This window comes from Typopeltis vanoorti, chromosome 12 (assembly GCF_054136105.1).
Source record: "Typopeltis vanoorti isolate ZY-2024b chromosome 12, IOZ_Tvanoo_1.0, whole genome shotgun sequence".
NCBI classification, from domain to species: Eukaryota; Metazoa; Arthropoda; class Arachnida; order Uropygi; family Thelyphonidae; genus Typopeltis; species Typopeltis vanoorti.
Genome location: NC_143560.1, coordinates 22,075,103 through 22,100,008, shown reverse-complemented (window position 1 = coordinate 22,100,008; position 24,906 = coordinate 22,075,103). Strand labels below are relative to the sequence as shown.

Sequence of the window (24,906 nt, the reverse complement as noted above, 5' to 3'; positions counted from 1 at the left end):
CAAGTGTATAAACACTCTCCCACGATTGAATGGGTCACCATGGGAGAAGTAGATCCAATCCTCCCACAATGGGAGAGGCCTTTACTCAACAGTGGGGAACATATAAGCTGAAGGGGGTGGAAATAGTGGTCCAGTCATTTTGAATAGCGTAAATTTCTGACAGATATTAGTCATTGAAAACAACAGAAATATGAACAATTAAAGTTAACTCTCAGTGATCCTGCTAAGCCTAATACTCATATAGCTTTTATGTATTTCAGATTCACAAACACAGGCAACAAACCTTTGTGACCTTTTGTTTTGGGACAGTGACCGAGGAGAAAGAAAGAACTTATGGATGTATACTTCTTGAACAGTTGAAAGTTATAGCCTTTGTGGAAATAAAATTTAGAATGCTTTGCAATGAAATGCAATGAAAGAAGAGAGAAGTTACTTATTATTATGATTCAGGCCTCCATGGAGTCAAAAGACTCATCGTGGGAGGTCCTTCCTAGAAAACACAGTATCATACCTCTCCTTGAACTCATTGACTGTTCATGCTCTCGCCACTCTATCAGGCAATGCATTCCATGGTTCAGCCACCCTCCATACAAAGAAACCACTCCTCGCCCTCTTGCTCACAGCTTCCTTTTGTAATGTCCAGGGATGGCCCCTTGTCCTCGCTTCTTTCCCCCTATTTCACCAAGCAAAAGAACTCCCCAGTGTCAACCCTGTAGCTACCTCCCAACAGTTTATAAGTCTCAATCATATCATCTCTCCTTCTATCTACAAAATTCTGCAGTCCACATTCCTTCAGACGATCCTCATAACCAACATTGTATAGTCCTGAAACCATCTTTGTTATCTGCTTCTGTACCCTTTCCACAGTTAATTTATTCATTTCAAATTCTGGAGACCAAATTTGAGAACAATAGTCCAAGTATGGTCTGATCAGGGCTTTATACAATGGAATGACAACACTTTTATCTCAGCAGGTCAGCATCCTTTTCAGTATTGCAGCAATTCTCTGGGTTACCTTCACCACCTTTGCAGTATGTTCACTGAATTTCAGGTTTTTATCAGTCATCACCCGCAGATTTCTTGTTTCCCCTACTTCCTCCACATCAGAATATGCTGCCTTCCATCGACGTATCCCAAACCTCAAGACTTTACATTTTGCTTCATTAAACCGATACCCCCATTCATTGCCCATCTGTCCAGTTTATTAAAATCCTCTCGCAGGGCTGCCACATCTGCACTATTATTAATAACCCCCTCCTAACATCATCTGCAAACAACTGAATATCTCCTTGCAATCCACTCACAATGTCATTGATATAAAGGTTACTTCAATAAGTTGGAAGCAGAACTGTATTGATGTTGACCAGCAGATGTTCATGTTATTACTTGCTTATATGATGGTGGCAATTTTGGTTGGAAAACATCAATGAAAATACCAATAAAAAGGGGAGGGGTGTTAAGAGAGCAAGGCATTTATGGGAAAGTGATTGCAGTAAGTCGGTAAGAAAGAAGTCCTCTGTTAAGGTGTTAGTATTAAGCATTTTCAGAAAGACTTGTGCACGTGCACGCTCCCTAATGCAAGAAGAGTACCTTTCCCTAACAGTAGATGAATTTTCTTTGCAGGCTGAAAGAAACTAAGAATGTAGTTCTAGTAAATGCCAGAGATGTAAGACAGCCCAAGCGATATGAGTATTATTAAAAGTAAAGTGAAATCTTTCTTACTACAAGTAAGATATGACTGCATTTTAATACTGAAATTCACTGCCTTGAAGAATGGTAAGTAGATATATTAAAGAAGATATTGAAGCTTAGATCATTTAAGCATTTCAAGGTATGTCAAATGAAGAAAAGGAATGGAATATACTATCATCATTATATTCCTGATGTATACCTTCAGAGAGTGTACAGGATAATTATAATAGTGCATGATAAAGTTACACCATTATAACTTCCGATCAACAATTTTTCCTCCAAATTAATCTGTTAAGATTTCAACATTATCAGATCTTATATTTCTGCCTTTTAAGGCACTTTTTTTACGGTATCAATCCATCAACATCTTTGTCTTTCTCTGGGTCTTTTTTCCTGGCAAACAATGCTTGCTTTGCTAATCTTTCCTCTCCTGTTCTGTTTAAGTGACTATACCACCTAAGATTAACTTTACTAACACATTCCTGAATGCTAACATTCACAAATGTGTTAGTAACAGTCTTTTTCATTTTTAATGTGATATTGCCATTGATGCCATCTGTTCATTCCACTAATTTTTCTCTGAACTCTCATATCAGAGGTCTCCGGTTTTTGACCAAGTGTTTTATTTCTAACCAGCTCTAAATTGGTAAAATTGGTTTGAACACTGTCTTGTATACAGCTAATTTAGTGTTTTGACTAATTTTTTATACTTATTCAGCTGACTTCTTACCATACCAGCTACTAGCTGTTAATTCTGCTGTATATTTCCACATTTAATTTGCCGTCTTCACTAAAATTTGTGCCTAAGTAGCTGAAATGTTTTACTTGTTCTATAGATTCACCACCATTCAGGATACAGTTGAGGTTTTCAATGTTTCTGCCTATTTTCATTGTCTTTGTCTTTTTATTGATTTTCATACCAAATTTATTGCAACAGTTATTCAGTTTAGTCAGGGAATCTTGCAGACTTGTGCTAGATAAAGTGAAGAGCTAAGATTAACATCACCAGTTTTGATAACAGATTTAATACCATTTTCCTTCATAATGTGCTCAATATTGATAATAACAGTGGAGATAATGTGCTCCCTTATCGCACACCTGATTTAACATCAAACCATCTTCTTGCACCTCTTCAGTTCTAACTGCTGACTTACAGTTTAAATAGAGACTATGTATTGTTCAGTGTTATGTCCCATTTATACCATATAACTGTAGCATTTTGAAGAGCTTTCCTCTTGCCATCTTGTCATGTGCCTTTTCCAGATCAACAAAACTTAAATATAAATCCTTGTTATATTTCCAAGTTTTCTCTACTACTTGTCTTAAAGGGAAATCTGATCATGACAACCTCTATTTGATCTGAATCCAGCTTGTTTTTCACCAAGCTTACCTTCCACAATTTTTCTTAGCTTTTTCTCAAATATACTTGCATAAATCTTCCCAGGAACACTCCATAGGGAAATACTTCTGAAATTCTCAGATTCAATTTTATTTCCCATTTTATAGATGGGTACTATGAGAGCTCTGCTCCAATCATCTGGAATTTGACTCTCTGATCAGGCCTTCTGAATTATGCAATGCAGCCTTCATATTTGAGCATTTCTGGTCAAATTTCATCTACTCCAGCTGCTCTTTCCACATTTCAGGTTTTTGATGACTTTTTCTACTTAGAGTATGGATATGTATTCCTGACTGCATTTCTATTGGGTGTTTTCTGCCACTGTGCTGACATTGTTTTATTTAGCAGTCTTTCAAAGTAATTACTCCAGACATCTAGAATATCTTCTGTTTTTATGTCACCTTTATAATCTGACTCCTCTTACAATACTCTATCCTTTTGTTTGTGATAGTATATGGAGTATGCTATCATAAACAAAACTATGAATAGGATTTCTGACTAGGGAAAGAAAGTCATTAGTATAGCAGAAAGAAACGTGTATAAAAATACAGAGCAGAGGATACCTCATTGGTAGGATACTCAATTGCTAGGGAAATTTGAATAGGGGAACCATTCTCCATAGCATGTAGTGAATAACCAGAGGAAACTGGTGAATTAGTTATAAAGAATTGAAGACAGACCATAAGATGACAGTTTAATAAGTTAAGTAGGCCTTTTAGTCCAACCTGATCAGATGTTCTAGAATGGTAAACAACATTCGCACTAAGTTCTCCAGACCATTTTTTGGATTCTGTCTAAAGGTGAGTGACATAGACCAAAAGATCTACTTTAGAGTGCAAATGGTAGAATTCATATTGGTGATTATTAATTAATTATATTATTATTACACCCTCCGTGGAGTTGGCAGACTCATGGTCGGAGGTTCATTCAACGGACATTTATCATATCGAATCTTAAAATCCTTAACACTCCTTGCATTAACAACACATTCTGGTAATGCATTCCACTCACTGACAGTTCTCAAGTAAAAAAAATCTACTCCTCACACCCCCTCTTCACCACACTTTTACACAACTTCCAGGGATTACCTCTGGTTTTTTCCCTCTCACCTTCTACTCTTTTTATAATCTCATCTGGATTAATTTGATAAAATCCTCTCACTAACTTAAACTTCTTTATCATATCACCTCTTTTTCTCCTATCCACCAAACTCTGCAATCCACATTTTTTCAACCTCTCTCCATAGCCAACAGTCCAAAGTCCTGATATTATCTTAGGCACTCACATTTGTACCTTCTTCAATGTCTCCACATCACATTGAAAACCAGATGACCAGATTTGAGCACAATAATCGAAGTGTGGTCTGACAAGTGCTTTATGCAGTGGCATTTCCTTATTCCTACATGTTAGAGTACTTATCATGACAGTATTAAGATGTGCAGCCTTTGCAACACTAGCAGTATGCCCTCTAAACTTCAGTTCACTGTCAACCATCACTCCCAAATCTCTAATCTCATCCACTTCCTGCAATACAACACCATCAATATAGTACACAGCCTTATATTTCTGCACTTCAAAATGCAATGGCTTGCACTTATTGATATTAAAACCTTATCCCTTTGTCCAAGTAAAAAGTCTGTTCAAATCTTCCTGAAGGGAATTAACATCAGCAGTACTATTATGATTCTTCTCAACTTTGCATCATCAGCAAACAGCTGAATATCCTCAGTCAGTCCACATGATATATTGTTTGCAAATAAGTTAAACAGCAGGGTCCCAAGACCAGAACCCTGGGACATGCCACTGGTTACCATCCTTTTTTTTTTTTGAGACACTGCTCCATCATGCACAACCTGCTGGTATCGTTCAGAGAGTCGGTTTCTGACCCATCTAACCAATATACTATTTATTCCCATACTCTGCAGCTGTCACACCAACTTATCATGCGGTAATCTATCAAGTGCTTTTTCAAAGTCCAAAAATATCACTATATAACTCTCCCTTATCTAACACACATGTTGTTACATTATCATAAATTGCAAGTAAATTGCTAAAGCAGGACGTACCCTTTACAAATCCATGCTGACCATTACAAAGAATGCTATGTCTCCATCAACCCAATCCTGTATTCTATTCCTAACCAATCTCTCCAACACCTTGACCACAAGTGCAATTATACAGACTGATCTATAATTGGAGATTTCTGTTCTTTAACCATGCTTGTGGAGTGGTACTATTTTGCCTTCTTTCTGCTCCTTAGGAACCCTGCCCACTGTAAGACATTCATTAAATAACAGGTCAAGAGCCAACTGTGGTGCACATTCCTTAAGATTACATAGTGATATGTCATCCATTTCCATAGCTTTATTAACATCTAACCCAGCCAACACCTGATTCTTTCACTTCCAATTCTCTTAATACTTGCCTCCCTTCTCTATATTGCACAGCATCATTTACACCAGTATGATACACACTGATAAAGTGATCATTCATTAATTCCACTATAGCCTCTGCAGCTGTTTTCCTGCTGCCATGCCTGACTATCCACCAGTGTTAATTATTCTTCTCTTGCTTGCCATTTAGCAGAAAAATTTCCCTTGAGTTAACTTTGGCCTGAGCCAATCTCCTCTCATACTACACCTTTTCTTTCTTTACCATGCTCGTCACCTGTCTAGCCTGCACTTTATACTTTTCATGGATCCGATCACCACCGTCTTGTATCTTTTCCAGCACAGCTTGCTTGATTTCGCTGTTCGTCCATTTCATTCCTGCTCTGTTTACTCGCTTAATCCTTGGTATGCAGTTATACATTGCTTTTGTCAGATATTGCCTTGTGGGTTTCCATGCATTGTCAATGTTAACCTGCCATAATTATTCTTTCTCTTGCTTGCCATTTAGCAGAAAAATTTCCCTTGAGTTAACTTTGGCCTGACCAGCCAATCTCCTATCATACTACACCTTTTCTTTCTTTACCATGTTCATCACCTGTCTAGCCTGCACTTCATACTTTTCATGGATTCCATCACCACTGTCTTTTTATCTCTTCCATATCATTTTCTTTTCCAGCACAGCTTGCTTGATTTCACTGTTCATCCATTTCATTCCTGCTCTATTTACTTGCTTAACCCGTGGTATGCAGTTGCTTTTGTCAGATACTGCATTGTAAGTTTCCATGCATTGTCAACATCTTTTCTGCTCAGCTCATCTACCCAACGTAGTGATGCTAACTGACTACAGAGCTTTCTCTAATAACCTGCTTTATACTTCTACATATATCCATTTTTGGCAGTAACCTTTTCTTGTTTCATCACTTCCTAAACAAGCGCCTCATGAACACTCTCTCACCAACCGGCAGCAGTGTCAGCACCTCATTAACAACTACATCTTGTGAAGTTATCACCAAATCCAAAACATTAAAGCCTCTAGTTTCTTCAGTCACATGCTGCTTAAGATACTTATCTCTCAGAAATTCTGCAAACACACTCTCCTCATTTCCATACACTATCTCCTCCTCCTTCCATTCTATATTCCTGTAATTAAAATCTCCCATCAGGATCACCTTCTTTTTACATGCTCAACTAATTTGCCTAAACATTTCACAGATGGTATCCTCTGCTTTCCCTGGCCTATAACAGCATCCTATCAGATATACTAACCTGGTTATTTCAACTTCACATCAGATTTAAAATCTGTGCATGCACTATCAACTTCCACACATACTTTGTAGAGACAATTCCACTGCAGTCATTAATAGCACTCTCCCTCCTTGTTTCACATTTCTATCCTTCTGGAAAATTATGTGTCTTTCTATTTCTATTCCCGACATCACATTCTCCTCATCTTCTTTATCTTTGGGCATACTGACTTAATCAGTGCAAGAAACTCAGTTCTCTCTTATTTTGTATACTTACATTTGTGTACAAACATTGATGGTTTCCCGATAGCATTAACTGTTGATTAAATTTTTCCATTGTTTTAGAGAGTTGGGATGCATACAACAAGATGATTTGATGGCTGACTTTAATCTCATTTTTTTAGGATGGGCTGAATATAGGTTCACTTTCATGCTGTCCAGTAGATTTTAGATGAGTATGATAGTTTATAAAGAAGGAAGATATGTACCATCAGGGCCAGTGTACTTGTTATCCATGCTATTATGGATTCTTTTGAGACATGCATTCTTGGTATAGTGGGAGATCACTGGTGTTGTCATCTGTGCAAGGGTTTGGAGAATGATGCTAGGAGGTCAACCATATTTTTGGGTGCTTACAATGAATGAGATGTGGAGAGGCAGAGGCTGTGCTCAGTAGTGAAGCAATGAGCTGAAAGCCTTCTGTATTTGGCCCCTTCTGAGCCAGATTTTTTTTTTTTGCAGATGTTGCAGGATGCATTGGAAGCTGGTGTGCATAGTGTAATAATTTTTTCTGTTAAGCTAGTAATACGTTCAAAACTGCCTGATGAAAATTTGTTATACTTCTGTTTCTGTTAGTTTGTTTTATAATTCTGTTTCTGTCATTTCAAACCAGAATTGCTTGAAATGATAACACATCTGGGTTTGATGCAATTTGGCATTTTATATCACAAATTATTTCAATTGGACTGTTTTAATGGCAAAATGGTAAACAGTATGTATGTATTGAAAGTTGTTATTTGGTCTTTTTCATTAAAATTGAAACATACTAATTGATTTTTAAGACCATGGATTTAATAAACATTTATACATTTAAAAATTCATGTATAAATGTTTATTAAATCCATGGTCTTAAAAAAATTAAATAGTATGTTTCAATTTTAGTGTGTATGTATGTTTAGCAATGCTTCTCCTTGATCTTATAATGTGTGCCTACCTTTTTTTAAGTTTTCTGTTGACTGCTTGCTGTGAATAAAATTCCATCCTGATGCCTCTGTTAGATTAGCTAATTCACATTTCTTTGAGTCCTATCTACACAACAGGTTATAAACCTATAGTATATTAGTATTTTTGGGGAGGTAATTAAGAGATTTTCTTTTATTGCCCCTGATTGGAAAATTCTCTTCTTTATATGAGATTTCATATCATCAATTTCCTGTATTAGTTTTCATTATTACTAATCATCTGTCAACAGTTTTATTCCAGATTGGTCTATCACTTGTTAGCATTACAATATTGTCCATCTTGAATTACTGTCTTCTATGACATTACTGTATCAGTCCACCTATATCGTAATCTTCCTCTGGATCATTTTTTTCTTGCCATCTTGATTTCAAACCTGTTTTAACCTTTTTTCTTTAGTTCTGTTTAAGTGACTAATATCTCTTCATCATATGCTATCTGTTCACTTTCCTACTTTTGGTCATCTGTTGTATTTCTAACTCATCTTTAAGATTTATGACTTAAAATGTCCGAATACTATCTTATATGCTGGTAGATTAGTGTTTTAGATCATTTCTATTGTTTGATGAGAGAAATTAGCTAAAACACTTGTTTATTTATGTATACTAGCTTTGTTCTATTAGCTATTTCCATTTACCATCTTCACTGAAAATTGTTCCTCAATATGTGAAATATTTACTTATTCTGTCGGTTCTCCCTGGAGAAGGCATTTAGAATTTTTCATGTTCCTGTTTATTTTGATAGTTTTGGTCTTTGTATTGCTAATTTTCATGATGCCATATTATTAGTGCTGTTATTATTCTGAATATTATTATTCAGTTTAGTTAAAGAATTGAGGAATGCACTAGATTTGTTTAGGAGTACATTATCTGCATATAGCAGAGCTAAGTTTGTCATCTCTGTGAGGTTTAATGTCACTTCCTGTCATATGAGATTATATATATAATGATAAATAAGAGTGGAGATAGTTTTATTCCTTGTCTTATACTGGATATTAGGTTAAACCATCTTCCTATACCTCCAGTTCTAACTGATGACTTAACACCTTAAATGTTGAGTATGTATTGCTCTGTAATGTTTCATTTATCCCATATATGAAAGTGGTCTGAAAAGTTCTCCGCCTAACAATGAAAAACGAATTTATAATTTAAAAATTATTTTTATTTTTCAACATAACCTAAGACTAATACATTTATTCCAGCGATGCTCCAGTGCCATTATCCCATCCCTGTAGTGGTTCTCAGTAAGATCTGCAAAATACCTCTCTACAACTGTAATCACCTCTTGATTCAAAGAAAAACACTGACCAGTGAAGAAGAATTTTAGTTTGGGGAAGAGATAGAAGTCAGAGGGAGCCAAATCTGGGGAAGAGGGTGGATGTTCCAACGATTCATGGTGCAGATCCCTCACCTTTGTGGGCAGGTGCATTAGCCTGATGAAAGATGATTTTTTTTTCTTCTGCAAACCGGGTCTTTTCTCACAAATTTTTTTCTTCTAGTCTGGTTAAAAGATCGGAATAATATTCCCCAGTTATTGTTTTACCCTTTTCAAGATAATTAATAAACAAAATGCCTTTAGCATCCCAAAACACCTATGCCATGACCTTTCCTGATGATGGAACCGGCTTTGGCACTGAACAACTGGCTTCTATCCACTGTTTTGACTGCTGTTTGTATTCTGGGTATAACAGTGAATCCAGGTCTCATCCAGAGTAATAAATCGATACACAAAATCAGTTTTATTCTTGTTAAAATGCTCCAAACACTGTTCAGAGATTTTCATGCGAGTGCATTTTTGATCTGCTGTGAGCAATCGCGGCAGCCATCTTGTGCAAAGCTTTTTCATTTGCAATTTTTCATGCAAAATATATCCTACACGTTCTTTTACAATGCTTATAGTCTCTGCAATTTCATCCACTTTGACTCGCTGGTCATCTAATATATCTTGCACTCGATCAATGATTTCTGGTGGTGTTACACTTTTTGGACGTCCTTCACATGGATCATCTTCAAGGCTGGTACGGCCACGTTTAAACTCGGCAGTCCATTTCTTAATTGTCGAAAACGAAGGAGAAAAGTGCCCATAAAGTTTTATGAACTTGGAATGAATTTCTTTTGGCATTAAACCTTCTTTTACAAAGAATTTTATAACTGCACGATACTCAATTTTATCCATTTCAAGGGATACAGACAACACTTTTGCTTCAGACAGCTGTATAAAACAAACTACTTGATAGAATGATTTGCAATTTCACATAGATACTTATGACAGATGTACCAACTTAGAAAAAAAAAAAAATCTTGCTGATAGCGTTGCCATCTATGGTCGAGGCTGAGAACTTTTTCAGACTACCCTTGTAACTAGTATTTTGAATAGCTTGTTTTCTTGGCACACGTGCCTCTTTTTTTTTTTTTTTTTTTTTTTTTTTTTTTTTTTTTTTTTTTTTTTCCAGATTAACAAAGTTTAAGAGCAGATCCTTATGTTCCTGTGATTTTAAAATGAAAATCTAATCCTGTCAATACCTGTTATTTTATAAATACAAATTATGAGAGCTCTACTCCGGTCATTTGTAATTAGACCTGTCTAGGCCTTGTGCATAATGTAAAAGGATTAGTCACAAGGCCTTCTAAGTCTTGTGAATTATGCAGTGTAGCCACTTTAAAACTTTTGAGCATTTCTTGTCTGATATCATCTACTCTCACCGTCCTCCTGCATTTAAAGTTTTTGATGACAGCTTTTCCTATCTTGAATATTGATATGTACTTTTGATTGCATTCCTCTTGAATGTTTTCTGTCAATGTTCTGTTACATATGTCATTTAACAGTCTTTCATAGTAATTACTCAAGACATCTACATAATCTTTAGTTTCAGTTTTCATGTCGCTTTTATCATTTGTAATTCCTTTTATTGTACTCTTTCTTCCATTTCTAAGTTGTTGTTTTTTTCAGTAGCCTCTAGAACATTTGACCACCTTCCTGATATTTATTTTGTATATTCTTTCAAAGTCTTCCCATGATGACTTGTTTAGCTACAAATTTTACACATAACTTAGTTCTCATACATTTTTGCATTTTTTTTTTTCTTTCATATTATGAGATTTATATATAAATTGATTTAATCGATTGATTTACTTGATTTAATTTTCTGACCTTACTTGCTAAGAACATTCAATATGCTTTCTTATTAAACTTGCCATGAAAAAATTATACCCTTGTTTTATTCTTTATCTAAGTGCAAGCAAACAAAGTTTGCATATGAAGTATATTCATGACTATGCTACTTGTACATTAAGACTGGCTTCACATCAGTTGCCTTAGTATTTCCATAATGCAAAGCACACACACCTTTTTGGCCATATATAATGCAATGTATTATGGGTCCCTACCCATATTGGTTTCGACCTTTGAGGTCTCATCAGTGGGAGTCAGACCAGAAGAGAGATCAATGGTGAATCAGTGCAGAAGTCATTTATTTCCTATATATACAAGTAGTAAAAAGGTATACCACCATCTTATTAAATTTTTCTGGCTTAGAGATAATATATATATATTTTCTCCACTTGGTTGCAAATTAAATGTAAACTTGCCAAGAAATTATATTATTATTTTATTCTTTCCATGTGTAAGCAAAAAAGTATGCGCATGAAGTTTCATGACTAAGCTACTTGTATATAGAGGCTGATGACTTCACATTAATTGCCTTAGCATATAACATGTATATATGACTTCTTCATTATTTCAACCTCGGTATCTTTTCTCGATCTGGCAACCACTGATGATACATCAATAAAGGTAGAAACTAGTCTGGGTAGAGACCCTTCCCATAATTATGTATTTTGGAAAGCAAATGGTATATGCTTTTCATTATGGGATATTATATTTAATATCCATTGCACCACATATAATTGATGTGAAGTCATCTGCCTCTACGAGTACTCATGCATACAAGTACCCCAGTCATGAAGATACTTAATGGGCAAACTATTTTTTCTTACTCTTGGATAAAGGATAAAACAAGAATATAATTTCTTGACAAGTTTAATTTAATTTGCAACCAACTGAAAATAATTTCTGCATGCTTTCTTCTTTTCTATCACTGCATCTTTGACTTCTTACATCTATTGCAAAGTTCTGATTTTGTCCTTGCAGACACCTTTATCACATACCTTTCTAGCTGAATCATTCAGTTTTCTTCAGAATTTATCACTGAGATTCTGAGGTTTGGCTTTTGTTTTCAAGCTCATTTGTTCTTGAATAATGTTTGTGTATTTGTCTACAGCAGTGGTCGCCAAAGTGGTCGATATCGACCCCCAGGGGTCGATTCGGGGTCAATTGGGATCGATAGAAAAATATAAGACATCATTGTACGGGTAATATTTAATTCGGTTAACTTGGATTACCTCCATCCTGAATGACAACGCAATTAAGAGTGAATCGTGGGAACAGTGACATGAATAGGCCCTGTAAGATGGAGCGAGGTCATGAAAATAATTATGGAGGCCAATCAAGTGGGCTAGAATGACGTATTTACCAATAAATGGATGTTCCCGCCCGGCCAGCGCAGTGAGAGCAAGATTGAATACGTGTAAGTATAAGTAAATAAGAACCGTGCACATGTTGATTCCAGTCTCATTTTTGTGCATCGACATACAAGTGAGCGTTAATGTTCTAAAATTCATCGACATACATATTATAATCCAATCGTTATCCATTCAGGAACTAAACTTCTCTATGTTGAAGAGTTCAGCAGGGGTGGTAGTAATACCAGTGATATTAATACCAGTAGTTTATTAATATCACTAGTAATACCAGTGATATTACTAGTGATAGTAATAGTAGTGGTAAAAGTAATATAATAATATATACTATATTATACATACAATAAACACGGTAATAACTATAAAATAAACAATCTAATAACTCGCATAAACGTGTTTTTTGCTTGTCCTATTATAATTACGTAATAGTAAAATAGAGGGGGTCGATAAAAAGTCGAGAAACTCTTGAAGGGGTCGACGGTCAAAGAAGTTTGGCGACCCCTGGTCTACAGTTTACACGTGAAAGCTGCTTGATTTTAATTCTTCTTAAAATCTGCTTATATGTTTTTTCTTTTCAATATATTCATTTTTATCCAGCTTAAAACTAGGTGATCAGTTTCAATCCACTGTATACTCTTGTATTCTGAACTAGTGTGAAGACATCACTATCATCATCATCAAATTCCTGACATTTACCCTCAAGGGGTGTACAGGATATGATAGCACTACATGAAAAATTTACATCATTACTAACTTCCTATCTACAATTTTCTTCCAAATCAGTTTATTACCTGTCAAGGCTTCAACATTGTCAGATCTTATATTTCTATCTTCTATATCTTGGTCTTCCTCTGAGTCTTTTTTCCTGCCAGCCTGGTGGAGAACACTTGTTTTGCTAATCTTTCCTCTCCCATTCTGTTTAAGTGACAATACCACTTGAAATTAGTTCTGCTAACACATTATTGGATGCTAACAATGTCAAGTTCTTTCCTAATATCCGTTTTTAATATATTGCCATTGATGCCATCTGTTCACATCCCGATCTTTCTCAGGACTCTCATGTTTGTGTTAAAGACATGACAGTGTTAAAACTGGGTTGAACACTGTCTATATATAGCTAATTTAGTGTTTTAACTAACTTCTCTCTTATCTCATATAAATTTATTCAGTTGACTTTCTGCCATACCAGCTTTGCTGATTCTGTTGTCTATTTCCATATTTAATTTACCATCTTCACTAAAAATCGGGCCTAAGTAGCTGAAATGTTTTTGTTCTATAGGTTCTCCATTCACAATGCAGAAGATATTTTCAATGCTTCTGCCCATTTTCATTGTCTTTGTCTTGTTATTGTTGATCTTCATACCATATCTATTACAACAGTTATTCAATTTAGTCAGGGAATCTTGCAGACTTGTAGCAGATTTATTTAGAAGTATAACATCATCTGCATAAAGCAAAGACTTGACATTAACATCTCCAATTTTGATATCAGATTTAATACCACTTTCTTTCATAATGTGATCCATATAGATAATGAATAACAGAGGGGATAATGTACATCCTTGTCTCACACCAGATTTAACATTAAACCATCTTCCTGTACTTCCTTCAATTCTAACTGCTGACTTGCAACTCAAATAAAGACTAAGTATTGCTTGATATAATGCCCTATTGACACCATATAACTGTAGCGCATTGAATAGCTTTTCTCTTTGCGCCTTTTCCAGATCGACAAAACAACTTAAATACAGAGCTTTGTTATATTCCCATGCTTTCTCAATATTTGTCGTAAAGTGAAGATCTGATCCTGACAGCTTCTATTTGGCCTAAATCCAGCTTGTTCTTCACCAAACTTTTCTTCCACAATTCTTCTCAACCGTTTCTCAAGTATACTGGCATAAATCTTGCCAGGAACACTCAGTAGGGAAATACCTCTGTAATTCTCACATTCAGTTTTATTTCTCTTTTTATCTATGTGTACTATGAGAGCTCTACTCCAATCATCAGGAATTCGTCCCTCTGTCCACTCCTTCTGAACTATGCAGTGCAGCCACTGTAAGACATTTATACCACCATACTTCAGCATTTCTGGTCGAATATCATCTACTGCTGCCTTTCCACATTTCAAGCTTTGATGGCTCTTTCTACTTCAAGTATGGATATGTATTCCTGATTGCATGCCTGGACAGTGTTTTTTATCACTGTGCTGTCATCACTGCTGGCTTAGTTTTATTTAGCAATTTTTCAAAGTAATTACTGCATACTTCAAGGATATCTTTTTCTCCAGTTTTCATATCACCTTTATCATCTCTAATTCCTTTTACAGCACTCTTTCCTCCATTTTGAGCTTCTTCAACAATCTCCAGAATATCTTGCCACCTTCTTGATATTAATTAGTAGATTAATAGATATCACTATTAATAACATAATTGGTTCTTTTTTCTTTTCTCTTTTTCATGTGAATTTGTGTACATCTTTATTTTGAAACATGATGTCAGTAATTATTAGTCCATGTCCTGAACAGAAATCTAGGCTCTTTACTGTTATTATTAGCTTTACTCTTTTCTCCATATTTTCGCATAACATTTTCTATATGCTTGGGATTCATTTCCTCTTACGAATTTTAGATTTCCAACATAGGTTTTCTGCTTTGTCAGCTGCTTTCTGACTTGCAAAATTCCTCCACTTCTTCCTTAGTCAAATCTTTTTTCTGACTATAGGAACAAATAAGTTTCATTGTCCAATGTCACTATTTTAAAATTTGACCTTAACTGTACTTGAAGTTGTCTGCCAATCAAGAAATCTGTATTTGTCTTTGTTGTTGAATATCATTATTATTATTATCAGCAGACCTCCATGGAGTCAAGAGACTCATCATGGGAGGCCCCACTCTCACATGCACAGCTCATTATACCTCAACTTAAATGCATTCACTGTCCCTGCGCTCTCAGGCAGTGCGTTTCAATCACCTACCACTCTCCATGCAAAAAATCTACTCCTCACTTCCTTTCTCATATCCACCTCAAAATTTTCAGGAATGGCCTCTTATTTTCCTCCCGTCTCCAGATATTCTATGAAAGATCTCATCCATGCTAATCATAATTATTTCTTACCAACTTATACATCTCAATCATGTTCCCTCCCTTTCCTTCTATCCACTAGGCTCTGTATTTATATTCTCTCAATTTATCTTTGTATTCCACATTCCAGAGACCAGAAACCAACTTAGTCAATAGTCTCTTAACTTTCTCCCACATCTTATCATCCTTTTGAAAACTTGGTGATCAAATCTGTGTACAGTAATCCATATGCAGCATGATCAAAGTCTTTTACAGTGGAATCAAAACCCTTCTAATGTCATTTTCTCCACATCATTTCCATAATCTATGTTGTCGTCACAATTTTAGCAAAATGTTCACAAAATTTCAATTCCCTATCCACCATACCCCCCTCTCAAATAATCTTTCATCTCCTACACCTTCTCTAAAATATCTCCACCAATCCTACACTCTGCATCCAATCTTTGCTTCACATATTTTAAAACCTTACCTTTGCCACATTAAACTGACATCCTCACACACTCACCCATCCAGTCTATTTAGGTCCTCTTTCAAAACTACATCTGCTGTACATCTCATAACTCCCCAACTTTGCATCATTTGCAAACAACTGTATATCACTGAGCTAAGCCCTTTCCAATGTCATTTACATGCAAATTAAACAACAATGCTCCCCTATTTCTCCTTCCTTTTTCTGATCACTGTTGTCTGAATATAGCATCGTATATTTTTTATTTAGCATGATCTAGCCTGTTTCTTCTTTGCCTTAGTAACACCAATTAGTGTCCATGTGGTACTTTTCTAGTTCCTGCCTATCTTCAGTTGTGCTGACGTTGGGTTTGTTTTTGTAGTTGACTTCCCTGACAAAAAAATGACTGGTTTGTTTAATTAGGCGATGCCCCATCTGCCATGAAATATCATGTTTGTTTTAGATTTATGCTAATATGGAATACAGTTTGGGCAACTAAGTCCCAAAATGCCAGCCCATTTTCCTTTTTCAATATGTAATGGATAATTACTAATAGGGTGCACAATGTGAAAGTGGGGATTGGACATTAGGTTACCCTATCAGTTCTCTGAATTCCTTAAAAATTCCTTAAAAGATTGGAGGTCTCCCAGTTATCTTGGTTTGACCCTTAAGCAGTTTCATATTATACCAAGTGATGTTTTTGATTGGTCAAGGCTGTTTTTTCAATTCACATAATATAACTCGAGGATAGGAGTGAATAATATTTATTCAAAGACCATATATTTCAAGCTGAAAATTACAGACCATCATCAGTGGCAAATGGTAATTGAATACAAAGTAGAATGTGAACAATGGATTGATTTAAAATAGTGAGAGCTGTCTGATGTTATACATGGAACATTGCAAAGGTATAACTGAGGAAACATTCTATTGTTAGTTATTAACCATTAATGAAATGAAAGCTTTAATGATGTCATTAAAATAACTCTCCTATATCTTTAATAGCCAGAGGCAATTACTTCAATTCAAGTTTGGTTGATGAAGTAAGGCTTAGGCACTTTAAATAAACATTGGAATTTATAGTTATTACAATGGAGTAAGAATGTTTCAGGCCATAGCATGTGGTCTGGATCTATTCCATGTTTTGTAAGGCCAGATTCCTCAGATTTCTTATTGATGATATAAGACAGGTGTTCTTATATTCATTTTTTTACTGAACATCCAGTTTGTCCAAAGAACGAAAAGTGACAGTCAAAGGCACTTGGTAGATGCCAGGAAGAACAAGAAGGGAATGTTTAGCTATTGTTTCATATATTGCTTGTTGTTTAAATGTTTTTGCTGTGGTTGTTGTAGCATAGAGCATATAGGTATGAGCATGTCATAATAAAGTTTTGATAATTCCAATCTTCTGAGAGCTATGATGAGCAGATTGTTGTTGAATGTAGTGCCCAGTGAAGGTAGGCTTTTGATAAACAGAAGTAATTAGTTTACCTGATGATGAAGCAGAGAAGTAGAATGTCTAAGAAGGACAATTTTTTTTTTATAGTGAAATTAATTTGCGTATGTAGATTGTTTATTCTTGCTAGAAAGGCACGTAAGGTATCTTCATAGTGGGGGCAGATTGCAAAAATGTTATCCATATAATGTACCCAAAATAAAGGCTGAAGGTTCAAGAATGAGAAACGGATGTCTAAATGTTCCAAATAGAAGTTGGCAAGAGAGAGAGAAGGGAGGTCTTCTCATGGCAGTTCCTTCAATTTGTTTGTAGATTCTGCTTTGACAGTGCAAATAGTTTCTATATAGTCAGTTTCGATATTGAATCACTTTTCACTAACATGCCTCTAGAAGACGCTTCATTTGCTCTCACAAGCCTTGCCCTCAGATGTAGTGAAATTATTCGACTTCATCCACTCTGGTTATTTTTCGACTTATCTTCTACAAACAAGTTGAAGGAACTGCCATGGAAAGTCCACTCTCTCCTGCCCTCTCCATCTTCTATTTGGAACATTTAGATGACATCCTTTTATGATCCATACACCCCCAGTCTTCATTTTGGGTACTATATATATATATAGATAGATGACATTTTTGCAATCTGGCTCCACAATGAAGATAATTACCTGCAAGCATAAACAATCTACATCCTTGAATTAATTTCACTATGGAAAAAGAAAAATTATCATCCTTCTTAGACATCCTACTCCTCGGCTTGTAGTTTGAACTAATTACTTCTGTTTTATCAAAGGTCTACCTTCGCTGGATGCATCATTCAACAGCAATCTGTTCACCATCCCTCTTAGAAGATTGGAATTATCAAACTTCAGTACAATGTGCTCATATTATATGATCTATGCTGCAACAACTACAGCAAGAACTTTTAAACATCAAGTGATATATGAAATTCAATTGCTTCTCACAGCAGACCACATGCCTTTTTGATTCCTATATTCGTAAGAGAGAAACAGAACATAGTGTCCCTATCCCATAATTTCTAGCATCTCAGAATCATTTTCTACAATTTTAAGAAGTGCAGTCTAGTGGCTATATTTATTTCAGCCTATCATCATGATTGATGGAAGTTTTTTCACTTGGCTATGCTACCAATTATATATATTTGGTTTAATCCTTTATCCAAGTGTAAGCAAACAACGTTTGCACCTGAAGTATTTTCAGGACTGGGGCAACTTGTGGCAACGGTGGTATAAGTTCATCACTTGTGTTGTGTGCTCTGAAGATGCTGGATATAATACCAGCGAAATATTAGCTTTTAAGTTAATAAATAGTTATTTTCTTATCCATCTGTGTTCATATCAAACCGTGAAAGCTATTACAAAATGTCTGACGAACACATAAGCCTATCTACGCGTATCACTTGCCTTAGTATCCCATATGGCAAAGCACATCTCCTTGCAGACATGTATAATGCTATCATTAAGGGAAGGGTCACTACCCAGACCAAAGTGATGAGAGTGATGAGAACTTATACCACCTTTGCCATGAGTTGCCCCAGTCCTGAAAATACTTCAGGTGCAAACTTTGTTTGCTTACACTTGGATAAAGAATTAAACCAAATATATATATATATATATATATATATATATATATATATATATATATATATATATATATATATGATTGGTAGCATAGCCAAGTGAAAAAACTTCCATCAACTTATCTCTAATCCAGAGAATTTTAATGATAAGGTGCGACACCTTTTGGCAACTGGCATATGGAAATATGACTTCTCCATTACTTTACTGTAGTATCACCATCTCTGGGTCTGGCTCCCACTGATGAGACTTCAATAAAGGTCGAAACTGGTCTGGGTAGTGACCCTTCCCTTAATGCATAGCATTATATATGTCCGCAAGGAGATGTGCTTTGCCACATGGGATACTAAGGCAAGTGATGAACTTATGCCACCTTTGCCACGAGTTGCCCCAGTCCTGAAAATACTTCAGGTGCAAACTTTGTTTGCTTACACTTGGATAAAGGATTAAACCAAATATATATAATTGGTATCATCATGATTCCCATCTTTAAACATTCCCCTCTTGTTCTTCCTGGCATTTACCAAGTGCCTTTTGACTGTCACCTTTTGTTCCTTGGACAAACTGGATGTTCAGTGGAAAAAAAAGAATACAAGAACACCTGTCTCATATCATCAGTAGGAAAACTGACAAACCTGGCCTTGGAAAATATGGAATAGATACTGACCACATATCCTATGGTCTGAAACACACTTGCTCCATTGTTACTGTCATAAATTCGAATGCTTATTTAAAGAAAGTGCCAAAGCCTTACTTCATTCAAACTTAAATGGATGACTCCTTCTCACTATCAGAGATACAGGAGAGTTTTATTTTAATTACACATCATTGAAGTTAAATTAATTATCCTTCCTAATTTCCTAATTTATGCTCGCGCGTAGACCTACACTTTTTACCGTGTAGGTGTTACCGCTAAAGCTCGAAAGCCGTTAATGTGCACATTACCTAGCTAATCTGCAGATTAACTGATTTGCTCCGTTAATGTGCGGAATCAAGAGTTTTCCGCATTTTACCTAGGTAATGTGCACATTAAAGGCTTCCGTATCATTAAGTTCAAAAGTTTGTTTCTCTCATTTCCTTTCCCTACTCCTTCCCCCCTCTCCCTCCACTTTTAGTTTGGTTTCGCCAGTGTCATATGTTTTGAAAATTCATTTCCTTAATTGTATTAATATTTTAAACCGTTTGATTCTTTGTATTATAGTATTTTAATTGATTGATGATTGATTCTATCAACTAATTTGTTGATTGTTTGATTGTATTAACTTGATTCTTTAGATATCGAAAAATAAATAAATAACATTATGTTAATTTAAGTGTACAGAAACGTTGCTGTTGTTCCAGCAAAGATCTTATTTTCACTTTAACGAGTGCCTAGTAGGTAATTTGCAGATTACCTAGGTAATTTGAGAAAAGAAACAATTTTCCGCACGTTAACGGATCACCCTAGTTAATCTGCACAATACCTAGATAATCTGCAGAATAACTGATTTCTGCACTTTAGCGGTAACATAGGCATTCGGAACCGAAATCCTATGGAATAGGTTGGTTACTCCTTATTCCTGGAGGTATCCTATGACTGTAACCCTTGTTCACTGGGCCAGTTTGCCTGCTTTTGGGATGAAAAACCCCAGATAAACTGGGGGGGGGGGACCCTGCTTCCCACACCGAAGACTGGCTAACTTGGCTATGGCTGAGGAAGATCCTTAAGCTCCTCACTTCATCGACAGGAATTGAACCTAGGACACTCCTTCCCCAGGCATATACTTGCAAAGCACATAGCCACTAGGCTAACCATGCAGACAATTAATTATACAGTTAATTAATAGCTAATAATGCAATGTTTCCTTACTAATGCCTTTGTATTATTTTATATATAACATCACGCAGCTCTCACTGTTCAAATCAATCCATTGTTTGCATTCTACTTTGTATTCAACTACTGTTTGCCACTGATAATGGCCTGTAATTTTCATGTCAAAATATATGGCCTTTGAATAAATATTATTCACTCCTTTTCTTGTGTTGTCATGTGAATTGAAGAAAAGTCAAGTTTATTTGCAAGGTTTCAGAGATGAGTGGTCTGGCAACATTCTTTGAATAAGTTGAAACATGAGAGGATGGCAAGATGATTCCAGACTAGGCAAATGTGTGTCTTAATTGAAGTTTAATGTGCATATGCAAGTATTATTTTGTTACAATAGCTCATTGTATTTTTAATTTATACACTCTAAATCCCTAAAGTACTAATTGTTGACTACTTTGTTACTTTAGAAATGGAATCAATGTTGAGGGAGCCACACACAAACAGGTTGTGGACTTAATCAAATCTGGTGGTGATAAATTAACCCTTACTGTTATTTCTGTTACACCACAGGTGAGACACTTAAATATTTTTTGTTCTTTGATGGTTTCATTTTTAGCTATAATGACTAAATAATAATTAAAATTCTTTACATGATTAGTTATATCATGTACTTAATAGGTTACGTAGCAAATCTTGAATACCGATACTAAGAAAATCCAAAAATTGGGTTTTCTGCCTTGGTCTAGTTTTATGACTTTAATAAAAATTTTGGCTAAGTAAATTTAATTTCTGATTAAAGTTAACAAGTGTCACTTGTTTAATTTACAAGTGAGCTGGACCTAGCACGTTCATGGTAGATCATATATTGTAGTGTGCATCAGGTAAGAACTAGCTTGAATTGTACATCATGCCCCTTCTGCATTGGACAGGCACATTTTTACTAATTCATCAATTTATACAAAATGTCAGTTTAAATTTTTTTCCATAGAATTTATTCTCTTAATGGTATAGAAAATTTTAAGTAATGTTTTCTTATTTCAAGTTATAAAAAAAAAAATTATTTTAAAAATATTCATTATGTTTTTTACATAAATTCTTTGTCTATACCTAATGATAATTCATTTCAGTGGTTGTAGTTGTCCTACATTATCTACTAAAATAATAAAGAAACAAAGGCAATCATACGATCAGTTGTCCCCTAGAAGCTTAACTACCAGAAACCTGGAAGTTAAACTTTATATAATAGTACCATGAATGCTGACCACTTCTTTTCTACAACTAGAGATTTTTTGTAATTTAATAAAATTGTTTGAGAAAAAAAATAGGGGGGGGGACTACTTTGAAATTAAAAGTGGTGTGTGTATGTTTTAACTATTATCAATCAGTTAATTGGTGAGAGTTTTATATATTGGTGGTGAATGCAAATGCTAAACTGTGGGACATAGTTTTTATTCTTTCTTGCTGTCATTGAAAATACAATCCATGTGAAAAAAACACACCGACAGATAGTTATTTCTATGTGGTGGTATGGTATAAAATTGCATACTTTTTTTTGACTTCCTGTACGATGATGTCTATGATGACATATCATTAGGTTTGAAAGATGAATTGGCAAATTGTACAGGCAAATCAGCCATGAGAACATGTGCAGATTTGATACAAACAATTTGATTGGTGGTAGATGTCGTGTATTGTTGGAGATGGTTGAGATGTGTGTTAGGGATATAATAGAGCGCTCTGTCTCTATCATTTCACAGACTGCTTGGAGGTGTCACCTAATGATAATTAAGCTTGAAAATACAGACTTTGCTTAAAGCTTCATGATTTTTCATTCCCATTTTATCCCATATATTAAAAGAAAGAAAAGAAAAAAAACTGAAGGTTAAGTATTTTCTTGAAAATAAACTCCAAAAACAACCTTTTTCTTGGGTTAAAAGAGTATGGTATTGTGTTTAATAGTACAATAAAACTGTCTTCGTTTTGCTTATATCTGTTGAGTTTGGTGTGTGTGTGTGGGGGGGGGGGTATTCACTGTAAAGTCAATTTCATTTCAGTGTTTGTAAAATCATGGGTATAGTAAAAGAATTATATTACTGTGGAAAAGTGTACTTTGATAAGTGTTACTGAATAAATGATTATTCTTTGAAAACGTTTTTTAAACTAGTATAAATTTAAAAAAAAAAAAAATGCTAGTCAACATGCACAGTGAACTGCACAGATTTGGTTTTCTTGCAACACTCTTAATTCATGCCACGCCTAGATGAAATGTGAATTGTAAATTAATTTGATTGATTTCCCCTTCCCTGTAGACATCTAAGCTAATGATTTTATATAGATGCTATTTATTATTGTTTAGTTATTTTTCACAACACAACCTCTTTTCTACCACTCCAATTTTTTTTCCTTTCAAATCAAACCAGTCTCGCACACATGCATAGCTAGAGATTAGACTGACAGATGATAATTTGTTTCATACCTTGATAACTTACTGTGTTACTTACAATACCACATCTGTAAATTATTGGGTATTTGTTTTGTAATCAATCTCTTTGTATTCATACTCGCCCTTTTCCTCCTCGTACATGTCAATTTTGTATAGATTTTTTCATGTCTTATTAATGTAGGTCGAAATATGTCACATTTTCAGTAATTTACTGAACTATTCAAATATGGAATTTATTATCTTTTAATTATGTGTCCTGAAATCAATAGATTCTTTTCTCCTATTATAGTTTAGGTTTTTTTTTTTTTTTGATGGAAAGTGCAGATTGCAGTGAGTATATTGTGCATATGTTTCTTGTACTTATTTCTAATGGGGTTGCCAGCATCTACAATTTATTCGCTGCATGTCATGGTAGATAGTTTCTTCAGATTTCTTCACCACTGCTGGAGTATTCCTGGACACTTTACTTTATTCATTTTCTTTATCTTGTATATAATGATTGACTTTCTCTTGTTGACCTGAAATTCTAAGCTTTACTGATGATAGTGTGGTCTCTACCTCTTCATTTGAAAAACCTTGTTTTGCACAATAATTCAGACCTTCAAGATCTTCCATAACCAATGCTTCAAACTCCCAACTCCACACCTTCAGTGGGGGTAGGGATAACCTTGTGAACAATGTTATTATAAGTGTACATATGCCTAGTAACTGCACGTACAATTTTTCCTTTCAGAATTTCTACTTTACAGTAAATTTTTGAATTTACAATGAAAGTGAATTGAATGATATATCATACTTGTCACTTATTTTATTTAGTAATTTCTCCAATATCTCCACTCCAGTATTACTCTAACTCATTACCCTTACATGCTCTAATTAGTTACTTTTAGCCTGTATGAGTGAACTGGTGCTGATGTCAGCAAGTTGCAGGATCGTTTGTTTAGTGTCTAGACAATAGTCACTTGATTTATGCAAACGTGACGGATTTTTGTAGCTACACAGATTTAAAGGACTATTTTAATGCTTGTAAGCTAGAAAATAAAGCACATATATATATATATATATATATATATATATATATATATATATATAAATAAATAAATGCATAGCATCATACATCTCTGCAAGGAGATGTGCTTTGCATTATGGGAGATACTAAGGAAAGTGATCAGAGCTTACTCCACCTTTATCAAGAGTTGCCTCAGACCTGAAAATCCTTCAGGCACCAACTTGACTTACCTGCTTGTTTGCTTACTTGGGAAAAAGGATTAAAACCAAGTTTATGAAATTACTTGGTATCGTTAACGTATAGTAGCCAAGGTAAAAAAAAAAAAAAAAAACTTTCTATATATATATATATATATATATATATATATATATTATTTTTATTATTTTTTTTTTAAAAGAATTGAATGACATAAACCGAGAGAAAAGGAAAAAGGTTTAATAGTAACACACGACTAGTTTTGGCTTTTTATAGCCTCCTTCAGGTGTTTTTATAAAAGAAAAGAAAAAACATTAAACATTGAAGATAAAAACTTTGAACAGCACAGGAAAGTCACTATACATATTTAACATG

At 34.9% G+C, this 24,906-nt stretch overlaps 1 protein-coding gene across 3 annotated transcripts in view; it reads left to right on the top strand.

Annotated features, from left to right (window-relative positions):
* Window positions 1-24,906, top strand: part of Snx27 (sorting nexin 27) — a 279,474-nt gene that overhangs the window by 8,743 nt on the left and 245,825 nt on the right. For all 3 annotated transcript variants that reach the window (XR_016549182.1, XR_016549181.1, XM_090402014.1), the window contains exon 2: window positions 21,352-21,454. Coding sequence is in view for 1 of the 3 variants with exons in the window: in XM_090402014.1 (XP_090258140.1) it covers window positions 21,352-21,454 (103 nt within the window). In the remaining 2 variants the exon portion in view is untranslated. The remainder of the gene's footprint in view (window positions 1-21,351; window positions 21,455-24,906) is intronic.